At 37.0% G+C, this 25,412-nt stretch overlaps 1 protein-coding gene across 1 annotated transcript in view; it reads left to right on the top strand.

Moving 5' to 3' along the window:
* The window catches only part of LRRIQ1 (leucine rich repeats and IQ motif containing 1), a 205,001-nt gene that overhangs the window by 99,221 nt on the left and 80,368 nt on the right, over positions 1 to 25,412 (top strand). Inside the window, exons 14-17 of the mRNA XM_070370008.1 lie at positions 1,274 to 1,453; positions 4,037 to 4,486; positions 8,061 to 8,271; positions 18,026 to 18,145. Of these exons, the coding sequence (XP_070226109.1) occupies positions 1,274 to 1,453; positions 4,037 to 4,486; positions 8,061 to 8,271; positions 18,026 to 18,145 (961 nt within the window). The remainder of the gene's footprint in view (positions 1 to 1,273; positions 1,454 to 4,036; positions 4,487 to 8,060; positions 8,272 to 18,025; positions 18,146 to 25,412) is intronic.

The raw sequence follows: 25,412 nt of genomic DNA, 5'->3' as shown, positions 1-25,412 counted from the left end.
TTTTAGGGTTTTGCACTTTGCTTTAAAGTCTGCGGTCCATTTTGAGTTAATTTCTGTGAAGCTTAAGAGGTCTGCATCTGGACGTTTAGATTCTTTAATTGTTTTGCACGGGGGGTGCTCAGTTACTCTAGCACCAGTCGTCGGAAAGTGTTATCTTTTCTCCATTATACTGACTATTTCTGCATTCTCTATTCTCTTCCATCAATCTATTTGATTATTCTTTTGCCATTACTAAATTATCTTGATTACTGTAGCTTCATAGATTATTTTGAAGTCAGGTAGTGTTAGTCTTCCAAATTTTCTTCAAAATTAAGTTGGCTATCTGCCTCTTTTGCCTGCTTATATAACTTTCAAATCAATTTGTTGATATCCACAAAATATCTTGCTGATATTTTAATTAGATATGTTATATCTCTAGATCAAGTTGGGAAAAACTGACTTTTGACAATATTGAATCTTCTTATCCACAGATTTATTTTCCCATGGGACATCTTTCCATTTATGTAGGCTTCTTTGATATCTGTTGTCAGTGACTTATAATTTTCCTCAAAGGAACCGTTAGTGTTTTAATAAGAAGTTTTACTCACTCAATAAGTTTAGTTTGCCCCTGTGACCATAAACAGCCTTGTGAAAAGAAGCCTACATGCTTTCTTGCATAAAGCTTGGGAAGTACTTCGAAGTGGCTGGGTTTGGTAGACCGCTTTTGCTTTCTGACCTGTTTTTTTCATAGCATTAATCTTTTAAATTGATAAAGGCTTTTGCTCATATTTTGGAGATTATTTATTATAATCCTTACCAAGATTCAAGGATAAATATAATTTTGGAATTTCCAGATCATGAAATATTGAGTAATCACCACCCTTTTTGTTTAACCCTATTTTCAGTATGTTTCATTGAGAAATGATCAGAATTCACACCTACTTCTGAAACAGACAGTAACTTTCAGTTACATTATCTTATTTTAGAAAGAGTGTACCTGATACTCTCTTTCTCATAATGCAGATTTTTATTTACTACTCCCAGCCCAAGTTTCCAGCTGCTTGAATTTACCATTTGTGGTTTAGAAGAAAATGATTAAATGTGTATCAAGAACTCTGAAACTTACTTGATACATGGCATGATATCATAATTTAAAAAAATAGAATTTTCTCTATAAAATCAATAACTTCAGAGATATATTCTCTGCTTATATTATTTAAATAATAGGCACATAAATTATTTTAGTTATAAACTCTCCTTTTCAAGATTATTAATTTTTTCCTATTTTTAATAGGCATTCTCTACTTAAGATATTACCTGCTCTAAGGATCCTCAATGGTGAAATGCTAACCTCTCGTACAGAACATCACACTGAAGGACACCATCAACTAGAATTAGAGTATTTCCTGGAACATTGTCAGTCCCAAATTAGAGAATTTAACTTACTAAGTGAAAAATATATTACTGGTGACAGGTAAGACTGTTATCATCTTGTTGTAATTAAAAGATATAATGCAATTTATACATAGCATTTAAAATTTTTCTGATCAATACAGTACTACCTTTTTGGACTTTTACAGTGTGTTTTAGGAATATTTTCCTCTTTAAAAAATACATCTATGAGTATCATCTTTTATTATTTGAAATGTATTAATCTGTATTTTGAGCATATATTAAAGGCTAAAATTAGATCAAAATAAATGAAAGCATGAAGATAGCTTCACACCAATATACACTCATTCATTTGTTCATTCAATTATTCAGTCATACATTTAGTCATCAATTATTGATGGACAAGACACATAAGAAGTTAAGTATTACATTTTGGCCTGAAAGAATTCATGATTTCATTAAGAGAAAATTAGCTAAATAAGTCATTACAATGCAACAAGTCAAGTTTTATAAAACATATAATATTTATTATATATCTATTATATAAAGAATAATATTACACATATTTTTATGTATTACGTTATGGGTGCATAGTGGAGAAAAGCAGTCAAGACATGCACATATTCAGAGGACAGAGGCTGAGAACAGAGTCCTAAAAATATATCAAAGAAAAAGAACTTCCTATCCCCCACCCTGAATTCTGAATTCAGTTCAGTTCAGTCACTCAGTTGCGTCTGACTCTTTGTGACCCCATGGACTGCAGCATGCCAGGCTTCTCTGTCCATTACCAACTTCTGGAGCTTACTCAGACTCATGTGAATCAAGTCGGTGATGCCATCAACCATCTCATCCTCTGTCATCCCCTTCTCCTCCTGCCTTCAATCTTTCCCAGCATCAGGGTCTTTTCCAGTGAGTCAGTTCTTTGCATCAGGTGGCCAAAGTATTGGAGTTTCAGCTTCAGCATCAGTCTTTCCAATGAATATTCAGGACTGATTTCCTTTAGGATGGACTAGTTTGATCTCCTTGCAGTCCAAGGGACTGTCAAGAGTCATCTCCAACACCGTAGTTCAAAAGCATCAATTCTTCGGCGCTCAGCTTTCTTTATAGTCCAACTCTGACAATCATACGTGACTCCTGGAAAAACCATAGCTTTGCCTAAACATACCCTTGTTGGCAAAGTAATGTCTCTTCTTTTTAATATGCTGCCTAGGTTGGTCATAACTTTTCTTCCAAGGACGAGGCATCGTTTAATTTTATGGCTGCAGTCACCATCTGCAGTGATTTTGGAGCCCCTCAAAGTCTGCCACTGTTTCCATTGTTTCCCCATCTATTTGCCATGAAGGGATGAGACCAAATTCATGATACATGAATCCTGAATGTATTACTATAAATGAATTACAATTTATATATTAAAACTTTATTTTATAATTTATACTACTCCAAAAAACACAAATGAAAAAGAAAAATTATTTTATATTTTCATATGATGTCTGCATTATAAATGGAACAATGATATGTGCTTCCAAATGTCTAAACTTAATTACTAAATTACATATTAAATTTTTGCTATTTATACTGTCGTACTGCTCATCCTATGTAAGAGTTGGTTTTTTCTATTTAAATGGTTTTTTAAAATATAGTCTAATCAGATTATAAACATATCTTACAGCTTTAAAAATAATTCCAATTGTTATGGATAGTTTACTTTGAATAAATAGCTTATTTTACATTTGTATTTTTGTAAACCTAAATTGATATCTCCTTGTGTATTTATGGTAACCTACGATTTTTATGTAAAAATGACTCTTAACCCTCGTGTTGAAATTTAGATTTACAGTTATTTTTAAGAATTTATTGCTATTGCAATTAAGTGTCACTTTAGAATTGGAAATTGACCATTTTTATGTTAAATCATAAATGGTGGTGAATTCAGCACTTAGCCATAAACAGTTGACATCCAATATTGAAGTGAACTTTTTCTGCATTATTCACCAACAAAAAGGATATATTATTAACATATATTAGAGGAATCTATGCTAATGTCTCCATTTGTAAACATAGAAAGTGTCTATCTCTACATTTTAGGAAATATAACTTTCATTTCATTTGGAATACTTAAATCCAACAATTATTCAGGAGAATCATAGGCATTTATGTCTTAAAGTATTTGAATTATCTTTGCAACAGATATTTTTTCCAGAGAAAAATGGAAATAAAAACTTTCCCATAATGTAAGTTATTTGTTTAATTGTCCAATACAAATATTTTGCATGGCAAAAGTCAGTGTACAAAGTACTTTTAATCTTGTTTCATAAATAACATCTCCAAATTTAGGCAGCCATGATTTCTCATGTTTATGGCAGTAAAAGCATGGATTTTTCTCATTCACTTGTACCAAAAATACCTAGGATAAAAGTGATTCTAAAACTTCCAGATGTTTTGTCTGGATTAATGGATTGAGATTAACTACAGAAATATTTTCACTTTTTGTGTGTAATGAGATCAGTTTTTACAAAAACAATTAGAAATCAAGTTTTAATGAATTTTGTAGTAAAATTTAATATTCATGTCAGGCCACATAGGGATATTTTCAAAATCTGTACAGGTGTAACCATTTGCTGATATAATTCTTTTTATTAAATGTCCTCATTATTTATTTGCTCAGAAATATATTCACCTTGGATGTTGCACAAAATCTCTGCTATTATTTTAAGAAATTGATGACACTTAGTAATGAATGTCGATGTGTGCATGAACATGGGGATGTAAGTATGACCAGGAGAGGTGAATCAGAAGCCCAGCAGAATCATTTGCCTCCTACACACAGTGATAGCAAACAGCAAAATAGAGTTCTTTGCTCTTCTGCAAATGAATATAAACTGAACTCACCAGATATTTCTGAGAAATGGATGGACTCTGGCTCTAGTCATTCCTCATCAACCAACCCCTCCTTATGTGAAGATACAAAAGAAAGAAATCAGGAAGAAATAGTAGACCAGAAAAGAGAAGACAGCAAGACAAGTAGTTTCCCCAGCAAAAGAATACCATTCATTGAAACGGTAAGGACAAGGTTTCTACTGGAGAACTGCCAGAATACTGAACATCACGAAAAAATGTAAGTTTTATAGATCATTTTTCTTTTACCATTATGTTTTATTGTTTTTATGGATAATGATAATTTGGTAAAGGATTTAAATCCTATCATATTTCATGTTCATTTCCTTATGTTTTATGATATGCACAGATTATTAAATACAGTACAGATTAATTTGGTTGAATTTTGGCAGGTTCTTATTTAATCAACTAGTATTATTTAATTTAAGATGAGTAACTGTGAAATTATTTTTTCTGCCTTCTAATCTCTAAATAATTAAAAAGAACTTTTAATAAGAAATAAAGCAATCTCATTATTCTTAAAATACTGTAAAGACCTCTCATATGAGGGTCTTAGGATATACTTCCAGGGAAGGTCAGAAAATCCTTCCTGCACAGGCCTTTTCTCAAATCCCTTGAGCTTAAAATAGTCCCTGGTAGCTCAGTTGGTAAAGAATCCACATACAGTGCAGGAGATCCCAGTTCAATTCCTGGGTCAGGAAGATCCACTGGAGAAGGGATAGGCTACCCACTCCAGTATTCTTGGGCTTCCTTGTGGCTCAGCTGGTAAAGAATCCACCTGCTCTGCAGGAGACCTGGATTTGATCCCTGGACTGGGAAGATTCCCTGGAGAAGGGAAAGGCTACCCACTCCAGTATTCTGGCCTGGAGAATGCTATGGACTGTATAGTCCGTGGGGTCACAAAGGGTCGGAAAATGACTGAGCGACTTTCACTTTCACTAAAATATTCAGCATGCCAAATATATTGGTATGTTTTGGGGTAGTTTTAGCCAGGGTACCCTAGACATTACTTGTTTGAATCCTGTTAGCTCTAAACACTCCAGACATTGTCTATTAAAATTTCAGATAAACAACATTGAGCTGTTTATTCATGGTAAATAAAATTGCCAAATAATAATAAGAAAGGATGAGGAACTGAAAATATAGACAAACCAAAGACCAAAGAATAAAGGGAAAAGAAAATGTATGCCCACTTGCTGAACCTTGCCATTCAGTGTTTCAAGGAGATTCATCATCAGTTGTGCTGTTGTTTCCTAAGCATAATTTTCATATGTTCCTGTGCTTAGGGCATTGTTAGCATCATTGTTTTTACTAAAAAAAAAATATGACGCTGATGATAGTAATAATATGAGCTGCTTTTCCCAACATGGAGACCACCTAATAACATTCAGGAAGCCCTAAGTCAGCTTCTTTACCTTTTCCTGCTTTCTGTGTGGTGAAAAGCAGTCCCAGTGTTAGTGTTCGGAGAAGGCAATGGCACCCCACTCCAGTACTCTTGCCTGGAAAATCCCATGGACGGAGGAGCCTGGTGGGCTGCAGTCCATGGGGTCGCTGAGGGTCGGACACGACTGAGCGACTTCACTTTCACTTTTCACTTTCATGCATTGGAGAAGGAAATGGCAACCCACTCCAGTGTTCTTGCCTGGAGAATCCCAGGGACGGGGGAGCCTGGTGGGCTGCTGTCTATGGGGTCACACAGAGTCGGACACGACTGAAGTGACTTAGCATAGCATAGTGTTAGTGTTACTGAGGAAAATATTCCTCACATACCTTTTTATTTTCTTCCTTGGGAAATTTTAAAGATAGTGGGCTGAGGAATTCAAGCGCTAAATGACTGGTTAGCTTTATAAGAAACTCAGGATTATGGTCTGTGAAACTTGCATGTATCTGTAGAGAAATATAAGGCACTGTCTCAGGTTAAATGTATTTTCTTACTAATCTTTCAACCTTTTGTTTTAAACAACTTTTCATTCTTTACCAGTTATACATTGCAAATATGTTTTCAGATATTTTTTTCTTTATCACCTCAATATGGATTATTATTATTGTGCCTTAAAAGTCCTGAACTCATTTTTTAATCTTTTTTAAAATTGTTTTATGTTGGAGCATATTTAATAAACAGTGTTGTGTTAGTTCAGGTGTATAGCAAAGTGATTCAGTTATACACATACATATCTCTACTCTTTTTCAAATTTGTTAGCTCACTTTTGTCCAAAAGATGAAGGAATGAATTAATGGCTGAATGATCAAATGTGAATTAATTCCATAGCAAAATTTACTAAGTTCTATTTACCCTGGTATTTTTGCCTGGAAAACTCCACGGACAGCGGAGGCTGGCAGGCTATCATCCATGGGATCACGAAGAGTCAGACTGAGTACGCAAGAGCACCATTTACCCTAGTAGGAGGAAATGTTTTGTTGAAACATGGTTTTTCTTTGTATAATGAGTATGAGTAATTTATCTTAAGGCAGAAAGTTTTATCCACTAATTTAAATTCATAGAAAAATAGATTGAAGACTTCCACAGGCTTTACATAAAATGGTGGTGATGCTGATAACAATATTCATAACAACAGAAAATGATTACCTCGTTCCATATTTCATGTATGCTGAGTTGCTTCATTTGTGCCCGACTCTTTATGACCCTATGGACCGTAGCCCACCAGGCTCCTCTGTCCATGGGGATTCTTCAGGTAAGAGTAATGGAGTGAGTTGCCATGTCCTCCTCCAGTGCATCTTCCTGACCCAGGGATCAAATCCACATTTCTTAAGTTTCCTGCATCGGCAGGTGGATTCTTTACCACAAGCATCACCTCAGAAGCCATCATTTCTGGCAGTTTATTGCTTAATTCCACTTTGCCTTAAACTGACTTTGTTTGAAATGAAAAAATTTCTTTGGGCTCTGCAATTATAAAATTATTGAAAACTGTTCCAAGGCAGCCTGAGAAAGTGAATGTGCATCAGTCACTTCTCCTTTATATGTCTTTTAAAACTGAACTCAAGGGTCTGAAAAGCAATTAAGATAATAGTTAGCACTTTGACTATACCATGTACCATGATAATATTTCTGCAGTAATCTGTGTGGGAAAAAGCATATCCAATGATGAAACATTAAATGATTAAGCAAACTGAGAACCCAATTACAGTCAACCTACATTGCTATTAAATTTTTGCTATTGTTGCTGGGCAGCTTATGGGGATATGGGGAAAACACAGTGTTGATTGATGGAATGCCAGATAATAGCCAATAGATGTAGACTGGAAAAATGTTAGAATTTACTACTGGGCTTGTAAGAGAATGATTTATGTATCTGTCCACGGGCAGGGAGGAAAATGAAGCTCACAAAGACCTGATGAGTCCTTTCTCTGAAAATGAAGGAGGGTCCTACTTCCTCTCAAAACCTAATTTCCCCTCTGTGAACAAGATCCCATCCTCTCTTGCCAACTCAACACTGACTCCTACCTTTGTTCCCCTCTTTGCATCATCACATTTTCCCCCTTACTACTGGCTCAAATCCCCACTATCATACAAAGTCTCGGTAATATCATCTCCTTAAAAGAAACAAAAATCCCTAGGACTCATATCACTAAGTTACTGGCCCATTTCTCTCCTTCAGATTTGAAGGTGTCCATATTATTTTTACTTCTATGACTACAGTTAAATAAAAGAGCAGGTCTTATTTTAAAATAATACTTTGTATAGTCTAATTTACAAATAAATATAGCTTATGAGGATCTCTTATCTGCAGCTGTATATTATGGATACTAAAAATAATTTTTTCTTCTCTTAATAGTATGGCAGCTATGGTAATCCAGGCATACTGGCGTGGTTATATTGTGCGCAGGCAGATTCATTTCTCTGCAGAGCTACACCCTGCTACAATAGGACCCCTGACATCCAAGCCAAATTCTTGCATTGAAAACCAAACTATTTTAAAGAAAGAAAAAGTTAAAAATACCGTGAATATCCAAGAACAGAAGGAGAAGGCTGCTATTCTTATTCAGGTTAGTTTTAGTCTTTGGGTGAAACAGTTAATCTTGAGAGATGTGTTAGTTTTCTTTCACTGGGTTATTCTGTATAACAGGCAATCCCTGAATCATAGCACTTTACAAATACCTTGATTTATTTCTTACTCGTGTGACATGTACACTGCAGGTGCCTTCAGGTTGACTGTACTTCTACTTGGTATCTAGGCTGAAGGAGTAAGTCTGTAAATTCTTATGGTCAAGCTGAACCACACAATCGTATTAAAACTTATGTTCCGATCTGGCATTTGTCACATATGCTAACATTTGATTAGTTGAAGCAGTCTCTCTTGGCCTCATCTAGAGCTATTTCTAGAAGCATGTTTCAGTTCAGTTCGTTTGCTCAATCCTGCCTGACTCTTTGCGACCCCATGGACTGCAGCACGCCAGGCCTCCCTGTCCATCACCAACTCCTGGAGTTTACCCAAACTCATGTCCATTGAGTCAGTGATGCCATCCAGCCATCTCATCCTCTGTTGTCCCCTTTTCCTCCTGCCTTCAATCTTTCTCAGCATCAGAGTCTTTTCCAGTGAGTCAGCTCTTCACATCAGGTGGCCAAAGTATTGGAGTTTCAGCTTCAATATTAATCTTTCCAATGAATATTAAGGACTGATTTCCTTTAGGATGGACTGGTTGGATCTCCTTGCAGTCCAGGGGATCTCAGGAGTCTTCTCCAACAGCACAGTTCAAAACATCAATTCGTCACTGCTCAGGTTTCTTTATAGTCCAACTCTCACATCCATACATGACTACTGGAGAAACCATAGCCTTGACTAGATGGAGCTTTGTTGGCAAAGTAATGTCTCTGCTTTTTAATATGCTGTCTAGTTTGGTCATAACTTTTCTTCCAAGGAGTAAGTATCTCTTTATTTCATGGCTGCAGTCACCATCTGCAGTGATTTTGGAGCACCGCCCCCCCCCCCCCATAAAAAACAGTCTGTCATTGTTTCCGCTGTTTCCCCATCTATTTTCCATAGAGTGATGGGACTGGATGCTATGGTCTTTGTTTTCTGAACATTGAGCTTTAGGCCACCTTTTTCACTCTCCTCTTTCACTTTCATCAAAAGGCTCTTTAGTTCTTCTTCACTTTCTGCCATAAGGGTGGTGTCATCTGCGTATCCGAGGTTATTGATATTTCTCCCAGCAATCTTGATTCCAGCTTGTGCTTCATCCAGCCCAGCATTTCTCATGATATACTCTGCATATAAGTTAAATAAGCACAGTGATAGTATACAGCCCTGATGTACTCCTTTTCCTATTTGGAACCAGTTTGTTGTTCCATGTCCAGTTGGATGCAGTCTCAAAAACGACAGAATGATCTCTGTTCATCTCCAAGCAAACCATTCAATATCACAGTAATCCAAGTCTATGCCCCAACCAATAATGCTGAAGAAGCTGAAATTGAACATTTCTATGAAGACCTACAAGACCTTCTAGAATTAACACCCAAAAAAGATGTCCTTTTCATTATAGGAGCCTAGAATGCAAAAGTAGGCAGTCAAGAAACATTTGGAGTTACAGGCAAATTTGGCTTTGGAGTACAGAATGAAGCAGGGCAAAGGCCAATAGAGTTCTGCCAAGAGAATGTACTGATCATAGCAAACACCCTCTTCCAACAACACATGAAAAGACTGTACACATAGACATCACCAGATGGTCAACACTGAAATCAGATTAATTATATTCTTTGCAGTCAAAGATGGAGAAGCTCTTACAGTCAGCAAAAACAAGACTGGGAGCTGACTGTGGCTCAGATCAGGAACTCCATATTGCCAAATTCAGACTTAAATTGAAGAAAGTAGGGAAAACCACTAGACCATTCAGGTATGACCTAAATCAAATCTCTTATGATTATACAGTGGAGTTGAGAAATAGATATAAGGGACTAGATCTTATAGATAGAGTGCCTGAGGAACTATGGATGGAGGCTCATGACACTGACAGGAGACAGGGAGCAAGACCATCCCCAAGAAAAAGAAATGGAAAAAATGAAAATGTCTGTCTGATGAGGCCCTACAAATAGTTGTGAAAAGAAGAGAAGTGAAAAGCAAAGGAGAAAAAGAAAGGTATACCCATTTGAATGCAGAGTTCCAAAGAATAATAAGGAGAGATAAGAAAACCTTCCTCAGCGATCAGTGCAAAGAAATAGAGGAAAACAATAGAATGGGAAAGTCTAGAGATCTCTTCAAGAAACTTAGAGTACCAAGAGAACATTCCATGCAGAGATGAGCTCAATAAAGGACAGAAATGGTATGGCCCTAACAGAAGCAGAAAATATTAAGAAGAGGTGGCCTGAATACACACAAGATCTGTATAAAAAAGATCATCATGATCCAGGTAATCACAATGGTGTGATCACTCACCTAGAGCCAGACATCCTGGAATGTGAAGTCAAGTGGGCCTTAGGAAGCATCACTACGAACAAAGTTAGTGGATTTGATAGAATTCCAGTTGAGCTATTTCTCTTTTTTTTTTTTTAAATTTATTTATTTTAATTGGAGGCTAATTACTTTACAGTATTGTATTGGTTTTGCCATACATCAACATGAATCCGCCACAGGTATACACGTGTTCCCCATCCTGAACCCCCTCCCTCCTCCCTCCCCATACATCCCTCTGGGTCATCCCAGTGCACCAGCCCCGAGCATCCTGTATCCTGCATCGAACCTGGACTGGCTATTCATTTCTTGTATGATATTATACATGTTTCAATGACATTTTCCCAAATCATCCCACCCTCTCCCTTTCCTACAGAGTCCAAAAGACTGTTCTATACATCTGTGTTTCTTTTGCTGTCTTGCATACAGGGTTATTGTTACATCTTTCTAAATTCCATATATATGCATTAGTATATTGTATTGGTGTTTTTCTTCTGGCTTACTTCACTCTGTATAATAGGCTCCAGTTTCATCCACCTCATTAGAACTGATTCAAATGTATTCTTTTTAATGGCTGGGTAATACTCCGTTGTATATATGTACCACAGCTTTCTTATCCATTCATCTGCTGATGGACATCTAGGTAACTGCCTTATGACCCAGCAATCCTACTGCTGGGCATACACACCGAGGAAACCAGAATTGAATGAGACATGTGTACTCCAATGTTCATTGCAGCACTGTTTGTAATAGCCAGGACATGGAAGCAACCAGTTGAGCTATTTCAAATCCTAAAAGATGATGCTGTTACAGTGCTGCAGTCAATATGCTAGAAAATTTGGAAAACTCAGCAGTGGCCACAGGACTGGAAAGGTCAGTTTTCATTCCAATCCCAAAGAAAGGCAATGCCAAAGAATGCTCAAACTACCGCACAATTGCACTCATCTTACATGCTAGTAAAATAATGTTCAAAATTCTCCAAGCCAGGCTTCAGCAACACGTGAACCATAAACTACCAAATGTTGTTCAAGCTGGTTTTATAAAAGGCAAAGGAACCTGAGATCAAATTGCCAGCATCCATTGGATCATCAAAAAAGCATGAGCGTTCCAGAAAAACATCTATTTCTGCTTTATTGACTATGCCAAAGCCTTTGACTGTGTGGATCACATTAAACTGTGGACAACTCTGAAAGAGATGGGAATACCAGGCCGCCTGACGTGCCTCTTGATAAATCTGTGTGCAGGTCAGGAAGCAACAGTTAGAACTGGACAAGGAACAACAGAAGCATGTAACAATCTACTAAAATAATTGCTGTGTGTGTGCTCAGTCACTAAGTCGTGTCTGACTCTTTGCGACCCCATAGACTGTAGTCTGCCAGGCTCCTCTGTCCATGGGATTCGCCAAGCAAAAATACTGGACTGGGATGCCATTTCCTCCTCCAGGGGATCTTCCTGACCCAGGGATGGAATCTGCATCTCTGGCGTCTCTTGCATTGGTAGGTGGATTCTGTACCACTGAGCCACCTGGGAGGCCCATCTTAATTGGGAAAATCTTTTAAACACTCATTTAACTTAAAAATTCAGAACCTCACCAAGACCAGATTTCAAAATGAAGTTCAATCTGATCACATTCATCCTTTATGTATTCACTCATCAAATAGATTTTAGAACATCCTGTTGTCAACCATTGTTTTAGGTTTAAGAAATACAACTAGGGTATGAAACGAGTCACCAGTCCAGGTTCGATGCACGATACTGGATGCTTGGGGCTGGTGCACTGGGACGACCCAGAGGGAGGGTATGAGGAGGGAGGAGGGAGGAGGGTTCAGGATGGGGAACACAGGTATACCTGTGGCGGATTCATTTCGATATTTGGCAAAACTAATACAATATTGTAAAGTTTAAAAATAAAATAAAATTAAAAAAAAAATACAACTAGGAACAAAGCATACAAGATCTCTTCCCTCTTAGAGTTTGTGTCCTGGTGGAAAAGAACAACAAATTAAATATATAAAATAAAGTCTGGAAATTTATGGTGCTGCACCTCAATTGAATGCTAATAACTAAAAAATGTAATGGTTCCCTTTATTCACTCATTTAGTTAAATATTACTTGGCACAAAAATTTTACTAGCTTATATCCTGCTGTGATGTGCAGATAAGTAAGATAAGTGTATTAGACAGTGATAAGTACTAAGGGGAAAATAAATCAGGGAAGCAGGATAGGAGTTTCTAAGGAAAATTAATCATTTTAGACAGAATAGATGTGGAAGGCCAGAAAAGGTGACAGTGCAGCAAGAGATAAACCATTAGGTACGTAGGGGAAGAATATTTCAGGCAGAGAAACATCAGATGCCAAGACATTGTTCTGGGAGCATACTCACAGTGTTCATAGAGCAGGAGGAAGCACTGTGATGGCAGAGGGATGAAGGGAGAAGAGTAGGACTCATGAATCGTAAATCATTGTAAAGACTTTGGCTTTTACTCTGAATGACATGGGAAGATATTAAAGGAATCTGACCAGAGGACTCACGTGACCTGTTACTTAGGTTGTGATAATACTCTAGGAAGGCTATAGTGGAAGCAGCAAAATCAGGCAGCTGTTGCAGTAATCCAAATAGTAGATAATGGTGGCATGGACCAGAGCAGTGCAGAAGTGGTGAGAAAGTCGCATTCCAGAATATATGTTGATTTATATTGAGGTGCAAAGTATATATATACTTTGAAGGTAGACCTAGCGATATTAATATATGGGGATGTGATTTTGAAAGACAGGGAGGAGTTAGAGATGCCTACAAGGTATTGGCATAAGCAACTGAAAAAAAAATAGCCTTATAACTAAGTTGCTGGTTTTCATTATTAAAGGCATAGTTTTTGAATTGTCTTTGCTATAGTACTAATGAATACATTTAGTATTTTAGTTGACTTAATTTTTCTGGGCTGCATTCCTCATGGCAATGTATAGACAAAGCTGTTGCTGATGCCTGAATGGCTTGGGAGGGGAGGAAGTGCAATGGATTCGAGGAAACTCTGAGGGAAAGAAATGAACCTCAGTTATGGTCTCAGAATACTGTTCTGTTGCATGAGGAATGAAAATGTCATGCAGTTCAAACTTCCTCCTCTCATCAGTGGATGAGCAATACATTTTTCAACATTGATGGTGAATGTTTGCTTCATTCTATTCAATAAAGTAAAGTTCATTATTTGATGAAACAGTCTAGCTCAGTGACTACGTCTGCTGAATGTCCTTCTGTTAAGTTTGTGTCTGTAACAGAAGTAAGTATAATTCAGTCTTTCTTTGCAACTTAGAATACGTCTCTCCTGATTTACATCATGGTACTTAAAATCGCTGAAGTCAACTCAACTTCATTTTATTTCCTCCTCAGTACAATCATCTAGTTTCTTAAACTCTTCATCTTAAAAATATGAATTTGCAGAATGTGATATAGTAGAAAGAGCCTGGGCTTTAGAAGGTGCAAAATGAAGATTCATGAAGGATGTGGTGGAGACTGCTCACTGCTCACAAGAACCCAAGTCCTCCTCTTCTTCCTAGCATACAGACAGCCTAGGTATTCTAGCTTCCCTTGCACTTTTTAGTATGGTCCCTTTTCTCTGTAGCTCAGACTGTAAAGAGTCTGCCTGCAATGAAGGAGACCCGGGTTAGATCCCTGGGTCAAAAAGATCCCCAGGAGAAGGGAATGGCTACCCACTCCAGTATTCTTGCCTAGAGAATCTCTTGGACAGAGAAGTCTGGTGGGCTCCATGGGGTCTCAAAGAGTTGGACACGACTGAGCAACTGTCACTCATAGAGAAGAAAAAGATGTCAGGTGTATCTAATATAGATAGGACTATGGCCAGGGAATTGATTTGAATGTGTGAGAAAGAAAGATTATGAATGACTATGGGAAAAAAGTGGAAAGCTTGACATGAATAAGTTAGAAGAAGAATCTGAACACTGATTACACATTTATATTACCTTTATTTCCCATGGCTGGGACTTGGATTTCTGACCCTCCACTGATGCAGGAGGGCAGTATTTGTATGTGTCACACCAGAAAAATACAGTTTAGAGCTCTGCAGAAGTCCTATCCCTGAGAAGTTAGGCTGGATCCACTGTGAGACATGATGAATCAGTCCTTCCACTCTTGTCATTGAAGGTCTGTATTAAATACTTCCCCTTATACTCTTTTTTCCCTAGAACTGCACCTAATCTTGGTATCTTAATGGTATAAGGGAAAAGGGGATGTTGAGGAGAGATAACTGAAGAAAAGATGATGTAACCAAAAAAAAAAAAGAGAGAGAGAGAGAGAATCCAGGGAAAGAAAACATGTTTCCCTAATGCTCTTTACTTTGTTAGCACAAGATCAGGGAAGAAGGGATATGAAGAGTACCTCCCTACTGGGATACCTCCCTAACAGGAAGAAATCAAAGGCCCATTTGCCATGTTGAGGCAAAGCATTTTGAAAGGTAGCTAGCAACCAATAGAGCGTAAATGCCAGATAAAAGAATCATAAAAGAGGAGTTTTTTAAAAATCCCCAAATGAAGGGTTCTGTTGACTGAATATTTATATTCTCCACGATATTCCTAAGTTGAAACTTTATCTCCATTGTGTTGATATTTGGAGATGGGGTCTTTTGGAGGTGAATATGTTGTGATGGTGGAGCTGCCATGAGTGGGATTAGTGCCCTTATAGAAGAGAGCCCAGAGAGCTCTCTAGTACCTACTAACATGTGAGGACACAGTGAGAATAGAGCCATCTGTGAACTAAGAAACTTGGTCTCACCAGACGATAAATTTGTCAGTGCCTTAGGCTCCTAGCCTCCTCTAGAATTAGAAGAAATAAACATTTGTTGTGTAAGTCACCAAGGCTATGGTACTTTGCTTACTGCAGCCCAAACAGACTTAAACAAGTGGGAGAAAAGAAAAATAGTTTGTTTTCCCCTAAGGTAACTAGATTCCCTATGTCAATCACCCACGGTACATGACATACCCTGGTCTGTAATAACAACCCAGCTGCATGAGACTAAAAACGAGGGCAGAGAGCTGATGGTACTCTCCATATGGGTAAACTAAAACGAGGAAATCCACTTTCTTAGGCAATACTTTTAAGCATGCTCCTCATCACACAAAGATATCCTCTCTTCTGTTTCTACCATTCAATACTGTTCAAGTTCCTGATTCATATTGAGATCTTTCCCACACACAAGAGTTTTGAACTCTCTTGAGAGGGCAATGGCACCCCACTCCAGTACTCTTGCTTGGAATATCCCATGGACGGAGGAGCCTGGTAGGCTGCAGTCCACGGGGTCGCGAAGAGTAGGACACGACTGAGCGACTTCACTTTCACTTTTCACTTTCCTGCATTGAAGAAGGAAATGGCAACCCACTCCAGTGTTCTTGCCTAGAGAATCCCAGGGATGGGGGAGCCTGGTGGGCTGCCGTCTATGGGGTCGCACAGAGTCAGACACGACTGAAGTGACTTAGCCACAGCAGCAGCAGAGAGATTATAATTTATTGATAGCAAGTTAAAAAGTATTGAAATATTATTTCTATTCCAAAATTCATGTTTAGAGGCAAAATAATAAAAATTTAGTTAATTATACATTTTAAACTTTATGTGATGTTTAATATCACACTTTTCTTATTTGATAAACTAAGTAAATAGAATTTTTATAAACAAGGGGACAAAGAAATTGGGAAAATAATATTTAACAAGAGTCTAGTATGTGACAATCACGTATTCATCACTGTGTATAAATGTATATACATTTATCCCACACCCTTCCTTACCTTTGAGTCTTTGCCAGAGACAACTAATGATGGCTGACTCCCTTGCCATAGTCTGATTTTTCTCATTTATGCAGTCCTTGTTTCTACATGTAAGTGCATGTGTGTATACAAACACACAAATATACGCGCACACATGCATACACCATTGGCCAACTAGAAATGGGGCATCTTATATGATTGGTTGGGGAAGTATGTTTGACTATCTCTTATTGGTCCACTTGGTCCTGAGATAGAAATAGGAACAAAAATAGAGAAGCGGGCAGTCATTGACCAAGTCTTAACCATTCTTGGCTAACTGTTGCGGAGATTTGGCCTACTAGGCTGGTTGCCACAGAGATTGAGTGTTATTTCTATTGTCATAAATGTTCTGGCAATTATCTGTTTGTATATTCTTCTTCTCAATGTATATATTTTGCAGAATAACAATACCAGTATTATTGCTAACAATACGATTACTAAAATATATTTAAGGTAACTTTTGTAATTAAATTTACCTTTTGATTGCATTTCACTAAGAGCATAGCTAAATAAATCTATTTCAGAGTCACTTTAAATAACTTCTGTGTGGTTATGCCCATAGCATAAAATCTCTTTATATGTTTTTTCAGGAGTTTCTTTTATTTAATATTTATTTGTTACAATTTTCTTAAGCATGTGCTCAATTCCAAATTCAAATCTAAGCAAAGTGTATGTTCAGAGACATCTGGCTTCTATTGCTATATCTTCCCCTCTGTTTTCTATGTCTATAGGTAATAAATTTTGAAATTAATTTTATACTTTATGCTTTCACTTTGTAGATATTAGCAATGACATATATTTAAATATAAAAATTTATATATGTGTTTACTATATATTTATATTGGTTTTCAGAGATAAATGAAGGTATGCAATACACACTTATTTCTACCTATGTTTTACATTTACTATATATCCTGGAGCTTACCCCTAGCAGTGTATAAAGATATTAATTTTTTAAAAGCTCTAGTGTTCTTGGAGTTAAATTTAGGAAAGCTCCAAGATTCCTCCATGATTATGGAGGAATCTTAATGTTTTAAATTCTATCTAACATTCTTAATGTTTTATCATGTGCTTGATTTATTTAAAGATGAAATTAGTTAATTGCTATGGGCCAGGATACTAAGTCTCTAATAGGGCCATTTATAAATGTTGAAGTTTTCTTTAATGTGTGTTAGTTTATTTTATACATAATCATTTGAAAATTAACGGAATTGGTTTTCCTCTGTATCTCTTTCTTCTTAATTTAGAATGGGTCCTGGAGGGATTGTCAGATAATTGATTGGTTGACCTACATGTGCAGTTGAGGGAGTTTTAAAGATTCTTTTCTGCTTACTATGAGGAAAGTCCCCTGAGATTCAGAACTTTAGACACAAGCAGTCATTTAATTTATCTTGCAGTTTTAAATGTCACATAAAGTTCAAAAAACAGATTATCGAGCCATTAAACTAAGGTCTAAGATGTTTTATCTTCCTAATGGGATAACACAGAGAATCTGGTTTGGAGTTTGATCTATAACCCTGTATAACATGCTTTAAATTTTTGTTTAGGCAGTTTGGAAGGGCTTTCTTTTGCGAAAGAAACTGACAACAGCTCTAGAGGCTATTAAGAATGAAGAATCTGAAGAAGAATATGAAGAAATAGATTTAGAAGATTTTACATTTGATGAAGTAAGTGCTAACTACAACATAAGGATATTGGTCTTAAAATATTGGTCTTTTGGAGCTAAACCAGTTTCTAAGGTTTTCATCCTATTAACACTCTGTTATGGATTTTTTTTTTTAATAGCACTTGAAAAATTATGCTTCTAATATTTTAACATCTTCATTTAGGATACAAGCTTGTATAGTGTGTAAATGTGATCATAGACTATTTACAAGAGTTCTTGTATATTCTTCAACCTGATTTATGCAATGGTTTATCAATTATTCTTCATTAAATATAACTGAGCTTATTTATGCCCTGTTCAACAACTAATAGTTCTTTATTGCCTAGCAAAATGAGAACAACCTCCTTAAATTGTTTTTCAAGGGTTCAATAATCAGGCAGCAAACTCTGCAGACATATTTACCACTTCCCATCCAAGGTGTCCACATACTCTAATCACATTGAGCTCCCTCTTACCATACAGAGCACTTACCTTTTACATCCTTAGTCTTACTCATTCTGTTTCCTCTATTTCTAGAGAGTCAAACTCATGTATTTATCACTCAGATTAAGGTAGAGAATGTATGGCTATACCCAGAAGACTTCCTTGTGCTTCTATAGTATTCATACCCCTGTCATCATAGATGAGTTTTGCCTATTTCTGGGCTTCCAATAAGTAGAATCATCCAGTATTTACTCTTTTTTCACATATTATGTCTGTGAAATTCACCTATGTGGGTGAGTATAGTTGCATATATATCTTCTTTTGAATATAGAATATACTACTTTTAATCTATTATTGAATATACCAATTTTTAAAAGTCTGTATACTGTTGATGGATTATTTGTTATGCGTTATCTTAGTGTTGCCTATTATGACTAAAGACACTACGAACATTCTTGTACATACTTTTTGATGTGCATATTCACCTTTCTTTTGAGAACTGAATTTCTGAGTCATATCATTAACCTATGTTTAGTGGCTAGTGTCTAACAGCATCTTAAGGTGATTGTATCAATTTACAGTCCTATCAGCAGAATATGAGAATTTCAGAGGAGCTTTATCCTCACCAAAACTTGGTATTTTTATGTCATTTTCTACCAATCCAGTAGGTTTATAGTGGTATCTAGTTCTTCTGCCTTTTCATACTGTTCATGGACTGGAAGAAACACAAGCTGGAATCAAGATTGCCGGGAGAAATATCAATAACCTCAGATATGCAGATGACACCACCCTTATGGCAGAAAGTGAAGAGGAACTAAAAAGCTTCTTGATGAAAGTGAAAGTGGAGAGTGAAAAAGTTGGCTTAAAGCTCAACATTCAGAAAACGAAGATCACAGCATCCGGTCCCATCACTTCATGGAAAATAGATGCGGAAACAGTGGAAACAGTGTCAGACTTTATTTTTCTGGGCTCCAAAATCACTACAGATGGTGACTGCAGCCATGAAATTAAAAGACGCTTTCTCCTTGGAAGGAAAGTTATGACCAACCTAGATAGCATATTGAAAAGCAGAGACATTACTTTGCCAACAAAGGTACATCTAGTCAAGGCTATGGTTTTTCCTGTGGTCATGTATGGATGTGAGAGTTGGACTGTGAAGAAGGCTGAGCACCAAAGAATTGATGCTTTGGAACTGTGGTGTTGGAGAAGACTCTTGAGAGTCCCTTGGACTGCAAGGAGATCCAACCAGGACATTCTGAAGGAGATCAACCCTGGGATTTCTTTGGAAGGAATGATGCTAAAGCTGAAACTCCAGTACTTTGGCCACCTCATGCTAAGAGTTGACTCATTGGAAAAGAATCTGATGCTGGGAGGGATTGGGGGCAAGAGGAGAAGGGGACAACAGAGGATGAGATGGCTGGATGGCATCACTGACTCGATGTACGTGAGTCTGGGTGAACTCCAGGAGTTGGTGATGGACAGGGAGGCCTGGCGTGCTGCGATTCATGGGGTCACAAAGAGTCAGACATGACTGAGCGACTGATCTGATCTGATCTAGTTCTTTTAATTTGCGTTTATCTCATAACTAATAATGTTAAATACCATTTCATTTGCTTTTTGGCCATTTGGATATGTACTTTTGTGATATGATCAAGTGTTGGTGTGCGTTTTTAAGTTCGGTTGTACATCTTTTTTCTTATTGACTTGTGGGAGTGCTTTTTATAATCTGAATACTATTCTGTTTTCTCTTGAAAAAACATTCTCTAAATTCTGAGATTTCCCTTTTTTTCTCTCTTTGTGGTTTATTTTGATGAACAGAATGTTTCTATTTTAAATTAAAAACAAAAGATTTTTGTTTTCATGACGTATAAGAAATCTTTGCTTATCAGCTCATTAAGATATTCTAGAAACTTTATTATCTTAACTTTCAGCATTTAAATCCGTGGTGCATCTTGAATTAAATTTTGCCTGCAATGTGAGTAGGGGGTCAAATTCTCCTCCAAAGATACACGTTTGGTTGTCTCATTGACCCACAGCTATCTGTTGTATAGACCATACTTTTCACAAGAGATTACAGTGGAAGCATTATTTACATTCAGGAAGCTGTGCATGGGTTCTCCTAATTTTCCTTGGCTTTCTGTTACAGTTTATCCTTATATCACTACTCTAATTACTACATAATTTATGGTAAATTTCATTATCTAGTCTTAAAAGTGCTCCGACTTTGTTGTTCTTCTTCAAGAAAGATCTACTCTGCTACTTTTTATCCATTTCATTTATGTACAGATTTTAGTACTAGCCTATCAATTTGCACAATAAATGTTCAAATTTTCTCTGAGATTGTAATAAATCTATAAGTCAATTTGGAAGAACTGATTTTTTTTTAGAATATTGCATTTTTACATTCATGAACATAGAATAACAACCCTATTTAACTTAAAATCTCTGTCCACTATACTCTGTATTTTCTTCATAGTGTTCTTGTACATTTTTTATTAGGTTTACTTCTAGCTATTTGACATTTTCTGATATTATTTTGTTTTTGTATACCAACCTTATATCCAGTCACTTTCTGAAATCACTTACTTATCTCTCAAGTCTTTTGAATATTCTGTACCCACAATCATATCACCTGAGCATAATAAGTTTTCTTCTTCTTTTTTTTTTTTCCTAATTCGTATGCCTTTTGTTTATTTTTCTTGCTCTATTGTCCTAACTAGTACCTTCAGTACAATGTTAAATAGTGGTGATTTTAGAAGTCATCTTTTGCTAGTTCCTGGTCTCAGGGTAAAAGCTTCCACTACAAAGTCAGACGTGTAATATAGGTTTCTTTCACAAACTCTATATTTGATTGGGTTAACCTCCTTAGCATCTCCTTACCTTTCCAAGAAGTTAATATATGATGATGATGTTGATGATTCTATACATGATTTGGCTTTTATCACTTTGCAGGCTTATGACATTGATTTACAAGCATTAAACCATGTATTCCTAGAACAAATTGACTTAGCTATAAAGTATTATTATTTTATATACCACTAAATTTGTTCTGCTAATATATTTTTTTTAGGATTTTTGCCTTTGTATTCAAGAAGATGCTATGCCTATAAATCTTTCTAGTAAAATTCTTTTCAGATTTTGATGTCAACATTGTGCCTATTTGATTAGGAAATGTTTCCTATGTTTCTCTTTTCTGAAAGAGTTTGATGTAAGATTGATGTTATTTGTCTTAGCACATCATCTTTTGGGGATAATGTTCCACGAGCACTTGAAGGTGCATTTTTTCAGGTGTTATGGCTACTAAAACCTCAATTCCTCCGTTTGATAGTTGTATTTTTAAAAATCTTTATTTTTAGTGATTTGGAGAGTTTTCTATAAGTTATTGACAGAAGAATGCTAAATCTCTTATTATAATTGTTTGTGTGTGTTTCCTGCTCAGTCATAGCCTACTCTTGGCTACCCCATGGACTGTTGCCTGCTAGATTCCGCTTTCTATGAGACTTACCAGGCAGGAATACTGGAGTGATTTGCCATTTCCTATTCCAGGGGGTCTTCCCAACCTAGGGATCGAACATGGGTGGGTTTCTCTAAGTTAAGTTTTTAGTTCTGTCAAACTTGACCTCATAGTTTGAGGATATGTATTAGGGCATACACATTTAGAACAGTTAAATCATTGTATAATTAACCCTTTTAAAATAATAAAATTTCACTCTTTAACTCTAGTTTCCCTCTTTACATATTGAAAATGGTTATAAAATTTTTTCTAAGAAAAATTAAGAGAGCATGGAATCTGATTTTACGATCAGAGAAGGCCTGCATAAGGTGAAATATTGATAAAGATGTGAAAATAAAGTGAAGGGATAACCATCAGATAATACTATACATGGCTAAGTGGTATGGAAATGAAAAAAGGGATTTTTTTTAGTATACTAAAGGAACCCAAAATGCACAAGAAGTAGAACTGATGAGTGGGCTTCCTTGGTAGCTCAGCTGGTTAAGAATCCACCTGCAGTGCAGAAAACCCCTGTTCAATTCTTGGGTCAGGAAGATCCCCTGGAGAAGGGATAGGCTACCCACTCCAGTATTCATGGGCTTCCCTGGTGGCTCAGCTGGTAAAGAATCTGCTTGTAATGTGGGAGACCTGGGTTTGATCCCTGGGTTTGTAAGATCCCCGGAGGAGGGCATGGCAATCCACTCCTGTACTCTTGCTTGGAGAATCCCCATGGACAGAGGAGCCTGGCAGGCTACTCTCATGGGATTGCAGAGTTGGACACAACTGAGCGACTAAGCACAATACGGCACAGTACTGATTAGTGGTGGAGAATAACCTGAGATCAGGAAGAAACATAAAAATGATCAGGCAACAGTCCACATAAAGCCCATGATATGATTTCAAGAACTTTGAATTTTATTCAAATGTGATAGAAAATTATTACTTGGTTTTGAGCAAAGGAGTTAAATGTATTATTGTTTTAAATGGATAAATTTGTTTCTAATACAGAGATTATAGTTTAGGGGAGCTAAGAATTAAAGCTAAATACCAATTAGGAAGGTATTGTTACTTTTCTTTCCTTTGATAATTTTTACTGTTTTTTTTTTTATTGCCATCACTTAATTTTCAAATAATCTTAACAACTTCAGATGACATAATCAAATTATCAAAGTGTAACTGCTTTTTTTGTGTTGTTCTTTCTTTCTTTTACTTTCCTATATACAAATGCAAGACTTATCTAACCAGACTTATCTAACCAGACTTACCTAACTTCCTTTTCATCTTATTTAGGTCATAACAGTAGTTCCTTTGGATTAAGTCTAAACTCTTCTTTAAGATATCCCAAAAGAGTTGTAGTCATCTATTCAAACTGATTTTTCACTCCCAGCCAACAAATACTGAATGCTTACATATGGTGGGCACCATGCTTGGTACCAGCATATGTACATAGACAGATATGACACGGTCCCTAGTCTAGAAGATATCGGAATTATATTTGAATTTTACAGTGAATTACAATTGCTATAAAAGAAGTGAATATAAAACTGTCTTAATAAATTTGCCTCAAACAAAAAGCCTGGATAAGTCTGCCATGAAGTTTTTATATTGGTTTGTTGCCTGTCTGAAATGTTTGCATTTAACAAATGGTTAACCAAGGGTACACTGATAACCAAAATCAATTTATTTGGGTTTTTATTAAGCATGTGTGTGTGAATGCTCAGTCATGTCTGACTCTTTGCGACCCCATGGACTGAAGCCTGCTAGGCTCCTCTGTGCATGGAATTTTCCAGGCAGGAATACTGGAATGGGTTACAATTTCCTACTCCAGGGGATCTTCCTGACCCAGGGATTGAACCCACATCTCCTACATTGGCAGGAGGGTCCTTTACCACTAGCGCCACCTGGGAAGCCCATCAATTCACTTCAATTCAGTCACTCGGTCATGTCTGACTCTTTGCAACCCCATAGACTGCAGCATGCCAGACTTCCCTGTCTGTCACCACCTCGCGGAGCTTGCTCAAGATGCCATCCAGCCACCTCATCCTCTGTTATCGCCTTCTCCTCCTGCCTTCAGTCTTTCCAGGCATCAGGATCTTTTCTAATGAGTCAGGTGGCCAAATTATTGGAGCTTCAGTGTCAGCATTAGTAATGCCAATGAATATTCAGGATTGATTTCCTTTAGGATTGACTAGTTGGGTCTCTTTACATAAAGCCCATGCTGCTGCTGCTGCTAAGTCGCTTCAGTCGTGACTGAAGCAACCCCATAGAGGGCAGCCCACCAGGCTCCCCCATCCCTGGGATTCTCCAGGCAAGAACACTGGAGTGGGTTGCCATTTCCTTCTCCGATGAATGAAAGTGAAAAGTGAAAGTGAAGTCGCTCAGTCGTGTCTGACTCTTAGCAACCCCATGGACGCAGCCTACCAGGCTCCTCCATCCATGGGATTTTCCAGGCAAGAGTTCTGGAGTGGGTGCCATTGCCTTCTCCAACATAAAGCCCATAGTTTGCCTTAAATTTTTAAATGCTGAGAAGTGAGGGATCTGAAATTTTTATCCTGCATGCAATCTAACAAGGTAGGCTGCCACACTTTCAAGGAGGCTGGCAGAAGAAATGAGACATGTATTACTTGTCAGGCAGCAGAAATGTCATGCTGATATTTATTCCCCTTTGCCCTCAAGTTCCATAGAGAAGAATTCCCCCTTGGGAATTGGGAGGCCTACGAAACCCTACATTTTATAAGGACTGCAAAAATCTGCTTGTTTTATGCTCTAGAGGAAGTCATTATTTTCTTACACCAGAACGCAAACAAATTTTGCCTCTGCACCACAAGAAGACACTCAGAAACTATATTTTCCAAGTCTGTTAGCTATAATATATTAACATCTTTGGAAAGATAGTCCAGAACAAAAGATGTCATAAATCACACAGAAGTGTTAAGAGACGTAAAGAAAGCTATCTCCCAACAATATGTACCCCTAGTATGTATGTGGCAGATTTTCTCACATATAGCCACTCCAATGGCTACTGTGAATAATCTGACAGGGGCTAGGACAAAATTCATTAGGCTATCCTCATGATACATTTGATGATGGTTACCAGACTTCATTAAAGGTTACCCAGTTGTAACCTTTATGATGGAAGTAAACTCCAATGCTATGAAGAGCAATATTGGATAGAAACCTGGAATGTTAGGTCCATGAATCAAGGCAAACTGGAACTGGTCAAACAGGAGATGGCAAGAGTGAACACTGACATTTTAGGAAACAGTGAACTAAAATGGACTGAAATGGGTGAAATTTAACACAGATGACCATTATATCTACTACTGTGGGCAAGAATCCCTTAGACTAAACA

This window comes from Bos mutus, chromosome 5 (assembly GCF_027580195.1).
Source record: "Bos mutus isolate GX-2022 chromosome 5, NWIPB_WYAK_1.1, whole genome shotgun sequence".
Taxonomy (NCBI): domain Eukaryota; kingdom Metazoa; phylum Chordata; class Mammalia; order Artiodactyla; family Bovidae; genus Bos; species Bos mutus.
The sequence above is the reverse complement of the archived record's forward strand: the minus strand, read 5'-3'. Positions and strand labels throughout refer to the sequence as shown.